This window comes from Schistosoma mansoni, chromosome 7, assembly GCF_000237925.1.
Source record: "Schistosoma mansoni strain Puerto Rico chromosome 7, complete genome".
NCBI lineage: Eukaryota > Metazoa > Platyhelminthes > Trematoda > Strigeidida > Schistosomatidae > Schistosoma > Schistosoma mansoni.
Genome location: NC_031501.1, coordinates 1466800 through 1476539, shown reverse-complemented (window position 1 = coordinate 1476539; position 9740 = coordinate 1466800). Strand labels below are relative to the sequence as shown.

The 9740-nt window shown below is 35.0% G+C and overlaps 1 protein-coding gene across 1 annotated transcript in view; it reads right to left on the bottom strand.

Moving 5' to 3' along the window:
* Nucleotides 1-4527: 4527 nt before the first annotated feature.
* Nucleotides 4528-9740, bottom strand: part of Smp_127740 — a gene marked incomplete at both ends in the record, with an annotated part of 76368 nt that continues 71155 nt past the window's right edge. The window contains 3 exons of the mRNA XM_018798587.1: nt 4528-4548; nt 5831-6271; nt 7518-8248. Of these exons, the coding sequence (XP_018653514.1) occupies nt 4528-4548; nt 5831-6271; nt 7518-8248 (1193 nt within the window). The remainder of the gene's footprint in view (nt 4549-5830; nt 6272-7517; nt 8249-9740) is intronic.

Sequence of the window (9740 nt, the reverse complement as noted above, 5' to 3'; positions counted from 1 at the left end):
GTAGCCTATATACGAACGTTTTGGTGGCAATATCTTTTTTCCTGTTTCTCGTACAAATGCTTTAATCCAATGTAAAGGTATCAGTATGATTGCTTAACTAAACACGTAATTGTTTTGCAGAAAAACTTTTAAAGCTGAGTAAAAATTCATCCGAATTAAAAACGGACAAGGACTAATGTATAATCATTATTCTTTATCAGTCTACTGAAAAGATGAATAACACAAGAGCATGTTACTTTTCTAAATATGAAAACGAAGCTTTATAATTAAATAAATCATTTGTATGTTCATCTTTCTTATTACTTTCATATGTTGTCAATGGTAAATATTCATAAGTTCTTTTCGTAGACTAGACAATTAATAATATCATAATAATAACGAACACTTTTCTACTTCTCCGATGTTTATTTATGTGCGAACTACACGTAGAAGTGATACAGGGCAGGAGATTTGGTTTGTCAGGTGCGTACTATTACTACAGAAAATAAATAAGAAGATTTCCGAAGGCCCTATCAAAACAGAAGGATTAGTATTCTCCAAACTTTCACTGTATTGAGAGAGAATAGATCAAATGGTCAACTGAATATATTCGGGTCATTGTTAAGTTAACTATTGGTTTAAAAAATGTTAAGTATGAATTTCATATATTGTCTCTACGCAATTATTCCACAACCGAGTGTACATAACTAGTCTTTTTAAACTGAAGTAGTAAAGTGGAGGGAGGGGGTTTTGAACCTGTTACACACACCGGTTGAAGGTCACCGAGTGGTCTAGTTTACTGACTCAACCTTTGATGCTGAGAAATGTAAGCCAAGTTAGTTATAAGATTATATAATCTTATAGATGGAGGTAAGATGACATTTAGGAAAAAAGACCATATAGTATATGTGATCTAATTGGGTCATTTTTTCGTCTCGTATCTTCAAAAATTGTTCAAAAGAAGTATTAACAGGTAAAAGCCTTAAGTGGATGAAAGTGTTTTAGTGAAATTTAGATGTACAATCGGTCAAGGCAGTTATTATTTAGTGAAATGTAACTTAATGTTGAATTAAATCGATTTGTGTGTCAGGAAATTTACAACAAGCGAGACTTAGTTTAAGCAGCGAAATCCTACCGGAAGCCTCCTCGTGATCCTGCTGGGTAGTGGTAGTAACTTCATGAGATAACTTGGGCATTCGTGGGGGATCGGACTAAGCAACCACTCCACATGCTGTAACCCCAGTGGCCGCTATTCAAGGTATCAAAAATCGTTTACGGCTGCCCTTTATATATATATATATATTGCAAGAGTCTCTACCTGTGTCATTGTGGTATGTAATTGTATACGAAGGGTACGTATTGTGTTCGATTTGGAGGACCTAGAAAGATATTCTGCCTTATGACAAAAAATGGCTTAACCAAAATGAGAAACAGGCCTGTAAAATAAAAATAATGGGTACTAAACACGAGTGAAAAGAGCGGTGATCATCATCCCATCCGTGACGAGTGTTCTTATGTGTATGCTAAGTGATGCATAAGCGGAAACGTGTTACTACACAAAAGTTGTCATTTCATTTAATTGTGTGAGGGCTGTGATACTGCCCGGGTGCCCAAACCGGATCAGGTGGTCTTCTTAGGGGCCCAGACCCGGAGCCTATGACCCAAAGGTCCGATCCACAAGGCAGTGGAGCATCGTAGGGAGATGCAGTCCTATGGTAGCCGGTGACCAACAATTGATTCATACGCTATTTGTTTCCTCAGCATCCTGGAGCCCATGTACACCATTGGTTTGTAATCAGGGTTTTCCGACTCCCCTAGGTGGACTTTCCGTGTTCACCAACCCGGTTAAAGTGCCGGACATTCGCTTTTCGTCCTTTCAATTTTGTAAACAACAGTAATGCCACTGTGAGAAGGCAGTGAGTAGGACTTCCCTAGCAGAGGCTATATACGCGTGGCCATATGAGAGCATTTGGAGAGGGAGAGCGGGCCCTCCCCACTCTCGGCTGTACCAGGGCATTTAGGGGCGAAAAATGTTTGGAGGTATTGCTGTTGGCCGAGGATTGGAACCCAGGAACTACCGTGTTGTGCACGAATGCCCGATCTCTAGACCACTTAGCCAGATTTACTACTGTCCACTTAAAAAAGATGTTTTCTTTTATATTGATCTGCCAAGAACTAGCTAAAAATTTCATTGTTCCTATGCTCATAACTAAATATTTTGTTATTGAACAACTTAATACACATATTCACTCTTTCTCTTTGTGCATATATTTGTTAATTACATCGCTGATAGGCAGCGACAACAACTGAATATTACTGTAAGGATGGCTCGTTGGCAAACTCAAGAAGCCCAGAAAGTGCCGAAGACATTCCATCCAATCACCACTAGGGGAACATTCTAGAATGTCGATGTGTAGCTTCCCTATTGGATGAATAAGAATGACCCCCTATTGGCTGTCCTAAATGATGATTTACTTTCAGCCAAAAAAAACTATAAATACATAATATTTTTGTACTATATTTGACACTGTTTTGGGAATAACATTCCTACTTATTAGTCTTCTGTTTTCTCTCTTGCGACGTTGCAGGGCTCGATCGTTGAAGTAATTTAGTAGTACGCGGCATAGCAAGAATCAAAGCTCTACATATAACACTAATTGGGGACAATCGAATGTATTTAAGCACAAACTACAGACTATCTCACTAAATTCTAATAACCATACAGCAAACAGTTAATTAGCAAATTAACAACCAATTGTTTCAATCTTCACTGTTCCTTTTGTAAATATCAATCCATCTTCTCTAATTCCATTGTTCATGCATTTTCCTACCAATTGCGCTTTATTTAAGTTCTTTCCTTATCGATCTTCTGCCAAGATACATTCTATGTCTGACCATCGCCATATACTACTTATATGGATATAAGTAGACCAAACTACATAACAACTAAATATTACATAAATGGAGATAACTCTTTCAACTATCAAATAATATATTCATTTATTGTATGTAAACATCTATATATAAAGAGAAATTATATAAAATGGTGTTTACATAAAGAAAACCCTCTTTACATAAACTATTCATTCATTCATCAAATAAACAATAAAACTGTTTCTAAATCATTAAAAAATTTGAAAAAAAAAGTGACCAAAATAATAAAATCATGTATAATATACAAATAAAGAAAAGGAAGAAGAAGAAGAAAAACACTGACTAAACGTACAGTTTAAATGCTTCCACTCACTCATTCACTCACTTATATTGAATTCATAATTGATAGAAACATATTGACATAGTAATAATGATAATAAGGGATAGTAATTCTTTGTTACCCAAGGTAACAAAAACAACAATCCCCATTTGATTTCACATTTTATATGGATTAGATATAAAAACAAAAGTTCCTATTCATGAATTATTATAAAGATTGAACGAGTTTAAAAGGTTTTAATAAAGAAGGATATTGATTAGAATTTGGATGATTCAATGTTCAATTGTTTTGACTATGAAAATACCTACCGGGTAATTACAATAATGATGGTTTAAAAAATAGTACTGCCATTTGTAGCTTTTTTTTATTTTTCGGTTTCAATGTCTGTTTTGTGTTTGAAACGGAACAAACAAGTGACCAATTACATACATACAAAAACCGTTTATGCTGCTGTTGTTGTTACTATTCAATGGTCAATTTAAGCAGTTCTCTTTCTCATTTAAAAGAAGTGAGTAAAAAAAACCAGTGAAACAAGGAAAAAAAAGAAAAGAATAGAATCTTCAACAATTAAGGCTAAGTGAGTGAATTATCGCCTATATATATATATATATATATATATATAACTACATTCACGATCCCGCACTCGCGAGATTCGAACCCAGGACCTACCAGTCTCGAGCCGGAGCCCCTGACCGATAGACCACTGAGCCATATATATATTTATATATAGCTATACATGTATATAAAACTGGTTAAAAGAACCATTTTTCATGTAGATAAAAAAAAGAGAAAATTACGTATACAAAAACAAACTGTACAAAAAAACAGAAACAAACAAACAAACCGAATATCGAAATACACATAGAAACTCATTGTCAATATATATATAGAAATTAATAACCCCTATATCATTTTGTATATGGATATAAACAACAATCATTACAATGTTGTAAGGCAAAAAAATGAATAAAACAAAAAAAAGAAAACGAAATTCAAAATCGGTCACAGATAAATACGACATCATACATGGAAACAAAAAATGCCTATTTATAGATTTAAAAAAGAGTACCATTTTATTACCTCCTAGAGAGAGAGGCAGGAGGAGAGATTATGTATATAATGCACAAGTTGGTGTATGGAAGTAAAAAGATTATTCACTTTTATTCAAGCTTTTAGATTAAGCTTCATTAAAGATCATAGGTTTCTATGAAGAAATAATTATTGGTTTTAGTAGTAGTGTTAGTTGCCATCGATTGCATTATTATTGTCAAACGAATTATACTGAGAAATCATAGATACAAACGCAGAGAGAGAGAGACAAACAGCATTACTGTTTACTTATTGTTTCTTTGTACCTGTTTTTTTAAGAAAAAACGAATGAAAAAGTGAATACTCATTACAATTAATTGGTTATTAAGTAGCAAGTAATTGTTATATCCCGTGTAGAATCATGAATGGTAACTTTCGAGGACTTACTTATGGACCAATGTGATATGCATATTTCCTATTGTATAACTGTTAAGTAACTAAACTATTCTTATTTGTGTCCCTCTTATTATAAGCTTTATTTTGACCTATAGACTATTATTATACGATTTACCATTCCTGAGTTATCCCCAGTTCATTAACTACTATTCCCCCTATTCACAGCCACATTCTTCTAAATCTTGTACAAATATTATTTTCTATTTTATGGTACGATGTGGTCAGTTTGATTGGTATATAAACCCAGTATGTTTGAGAATAATGATTCATATTTCAGAAGCTATTATTGGTGTTCTGGACTTAACTGACTGGGCTAGACAGATAGCAGGGTCGATACGCACTCTAGACTGCTCGTACAGTTTTTCATGTGTCACTGTCCTAATCAATAATTCACTCCTCTTAGATTGGCCGTTTTATCACGTCATACATTAACTGGGCATCCACTGGGCCACAAGACATAACAGTAATAAATATCATTTTTGTCTAGTCCAGTTTAATGCTAATCTGATTCTTTTGATTAAGCTGCGATACGGTAACTATTATTCACAGTAACTCGACATCACGTATACCTTGGTTAGAGATAGTCGATAGAAAAACATGTGTACTTGTAAATTTGATATAACTGACGCTATTTGATGGATACAAACTCGCGTCATTCGGTTCCACAGACTGGGATGTTATTACTGAGCTGTTCAAGGTGCAATTGATCTTCCGTAGGACTCATTTTTTTTCTATCGACTACCTTTAACCACCTGACAATAAAAGTTATTAAGTCAAAATGATGGTGTTCATCCGTGATCCCATCTGGGATCGAACCAAGGACCACTTAACCCTTATGCTATTCAGTTATGATTCAATCGTTTAAAAATCAAGTGCTTTCTACGGGACATGAAGGTTTGATTCCTTATGAGGTCGTGGATATACATCACAGAGGAGCCCCATAGTAAAACAAAACAACTATCCAAAGTTTTGTGGTCTTCAACGATTCTCTAACTAGAGTCAAACTACGATACAATTCTCAAAATTACATAGCTAGTTTAAGATGATGCCCTCCTTTCCATAGTTGATATACACATGCATACATGTCCAATCGGTTAAACAAAACAGAAACAAAGAAAAAAAAACAGAAGTGTTTTACATCATAAAAAAAACTACCTGTTGTTTTGCTAAATCGTTTAATAATGGGTTCGGTCTAGCTGATATACGTAATTGAGCTAAATGCATTAAATCACAGCCTTGTTCCGGTAGTGAACTAGCATCCGATTCATCACATGTTCCATCATTACTACGAACATCCATCATGCCAGCAATATCACTAGAACTATGATGTTCCGTAGATTGTTGTTGAATTATCTGATAATTATTATGTTGTAATTGTGTGGTTTGTGATGATGGTAAGAGTTTATTCATAATGAGGTCATTATTATTATTATTGAGCATTCGATTTGATAACGATGAAGAACCACAAATATCATCATTACGACGAAAAGCAGACAGACTAAAATCGCTTCCTACATCATCAATATCAGTTAATAGAGGATGAGTACTTCCACTGGAACCTGTAATACCAGCAACACCATCGTTGGCATTGTTCTATTTCAAGGAAAATAAATAGTGAAAAAAAAGTGGGAATCAATCAGTAATCTTTCTCAAAAAGTCGATTAACAATTAGATATTTTGAATAATAGTCAGTAATATTCATTGTAGAGGATGATGCGTTGGTCTAATTTGCTACATAAGCACCTTAGCACGACGACATGAATATAAAAAGAGTCAAAGTAATTGCAGTAGCGATGGTAATGAGAAAAACTGAACACTAAGAATATGATTAGAGAAGAGGGAATGGTAAGGCTGAACTACAAGGACGATCACGAGCAACTCATTAAACAACTGTAATAAATTTTTGACGTATTCGTCCGATTAAAAAACAACGAATATGCAAGAATGATATAAGATAGATTGTTCAATTTTTGCGCGAAATTCATTCATCTACATTGGCTACAACAGGATATTCTCATAGTACAGCTGATGTCAGTTTGTGATGAAAACCTTAAATCCATTTCAACCAACGTCCCCAACCACTGGATTGCAGTTATCAAGCTGACCTCAACTAGGCAGTCTGAACCTATATTAACATGAATAAAATCAACGTTGAATGACCTCAAGGACTGTTACCATGTCTTGTTCTGGTCGCCCCTAGCTTTCGTTCAACCACCCCTCATACACTAATTAACACCACCTATCAAGGCAGGTGGTTGTTGTTTTAACATAATGCATGTCTTGACCAATTCAACTGATGAAGATTTAGAAGTTAACCAATTGATTTGAGATCTTTCCATAGTACCCTATACATAAATCTAAAAAATCATTCAATCAGTGATCCCAAAATATGTCAGCGACCCTCCTCGAAGGCATCTGTGAACAAATACTTGCTACTTATGAATATCATCTAGTTTGACAGGCCATTTTTAATAGTCATAAAGTAGAATAGAGCAAACTGCTGCTCAGTAAACTTATCTTGTGGTTACCAGACGAACATCTCATCTGCGCCATCAATAACGTAAGTTGGTAAAGGTCAAGTAAATTTTCTGAATCCATGCTGAGGTTTCATCACACACCAACCTCACCGAGGCTGATTATACTTCTGAGATAAGTGACGCTCTCAACTATTTCACTCCTCCGTCATTCATTTCGAAGTTGACGGAGACACAGTCATGAATCAATATTTTGCGACTACAGAGAGAGAGAGAGAGGGAAAAACATTCCAAATACCCACGACAACCAATCCCTGACAACGCTACAACTATATAACTAATCCTCAACATAATAAAAAACATACCATTTGATCACTAGGATAAATGATTGCCGAATTGTCGTTTATTCTATAACTTTTGTTAATATTATTATTCGTATGATGATGATGATGAACTGAATCATTAGTATTCCAAACAGAATATGATGGATTAAAATGTGATAAAGTAGTATGATGTGATGGATTCGATTGAATATAATTCGATGGACTATTATTGATAAACGCAACAGTATAAGGATTAAACATACTACTCAAGTGAGTATTATTATTATTATTGACATTACTAATATTAGTAGCAGTGGTAGTAATAGCATTCGTTGTTGTTGTCGTCATAGTAACATTAACGGCATTATTATTATTATTATTATTCATTTGTGAATTTGTAAAATGCATCATTTCACTGTCTTCATCTAAACTTAGTTTATCATCTTCATCTAATGTTGTTGTTCTTGAATAACCGAAACGATTGTTCACTTCATTATTGTACAACAGAGAATTAGTAGATACTGGCGGTAATAATAATGGACTACAACCATCATGTTGATGATATATATGTTGTTGTGCAGATGTTAATGTTGGTGTTGGTTCAGTTGGTGATAAATACGATTGAAACTGTTTTTGTGGATAGTAAGATAACAGTGATTGGTTAAAAGATTGATTTTGTTGTAGAGATGTACAATTTAATTGACTATTAGTTTCAGCGTAATCATCTGTAGCAACATCTTCATATGGATGTTGATAGTATAACTCCAAGTTACCTATATACAAATCAATTAATAGATATTAGAATAATCAGTAAAAATTTGTAATTGGTTTATTGAATATAATGTCTATGTACCTGGTTTTCGGTTAGATTGTTTATATTAGAGGTAATATGGTACTAGCAACTGCTTGCCTCAACTAGTCTAAATTTGTGCATGATTCAAACCTGTGACTTCAGATAGACAATTAATAAAAAAATGGCTGGATAAATATTTGTCCGGTTTTAGGATTCATCATAAATAGATCCTCATAACTCGACACATGAGGGGGATGAACTCATGACCGTCCATCAGGTTTCTCACGGATAATCATTACTTAGCGGATGATCAATCAATTGTAAGTGAATTTGATTATTTTCTATTTGTTGTACTGTGTAATCATCTCATTAAACTACTTATTTATTTAAAATAAATAGGATTTGGACACTAAAAATTGAGTGACTACATTAATTGAGTTTTATATAACTGTATTCAACCTTCTGAACACATCTCTAAGACCCTGTAGATCAAGTATTCCACAGATAGTGCCCAACCTGCTACAGAGGAATACGATCTGTCAATTAAACCAATATTCACAAAACCCCTTCAACTAAACTATAATATTAGTATGGAGATTGTAGTGCGGGATCGTGAATGCGCACTACTGAAGAGTCCTAAACTAGGACGAAACGACCGTCCAGTGCATCCAGTTTTTCAATGGTGGTCTAGCTTAGATTAACTTGTGAATTCAAGTTTGAAAATAAACTATAATAGTCAGCTAACTAATATGATTTACTTCAAGATGTTCCTGAAGTTTTAGTGAAAAGATATAACTGGTGAGGTTTAAACATATTGTCAGTGAAACAGTTTTCAACAATGGCGATGGGTAATCATTGAGCAACATCACGAATTAATTGGCTGGTGACCAAGTGATTCTAACAACTAGACATTTTCCGTGATACCTGAAGGTCTTAGGTGTAAAATTACTAAGTAGTTCCTTACTACATAATGAATTGCCCCAGAATGCCCTTATTATTATTATTATTATTATTATTATTTAAACACATAAATATTGGTACAAAGGGGCACCAGATACATATGCGCCATACAAATCTCATTCGATTTGCTTGAGGGCTGTGATACTGCTCAGGTACCCAGACCGAAGCAGGTGGTTTTCTTAGAGGCCCACACCCGGAGCCTTTGACCGAAAGATCTGATCCACAAGGCAGTGGAGCATCGTGAGGAGATGCAGTACCATGGTAGCCGGTGATCAACGATTGATTCGTACGCCATTTGTTCCCTCAGGATACTGGAGCCAGCCCATGTGCGTCATTGGTTTGGAATCAGGGTTTTCCAACTCCCCTAGGTGGACTTTCCGTGTCCACTAACCCGGTTAAAGCACCGGACACTCGCTTTTCGTCCTCTCAATTTCGTAAACACCCCCCCCGCCACGAGAAGGCAGTGAGTAGGACTTCCCTGGCAGAGGCTATATATTCGCGTGGCCATGTGA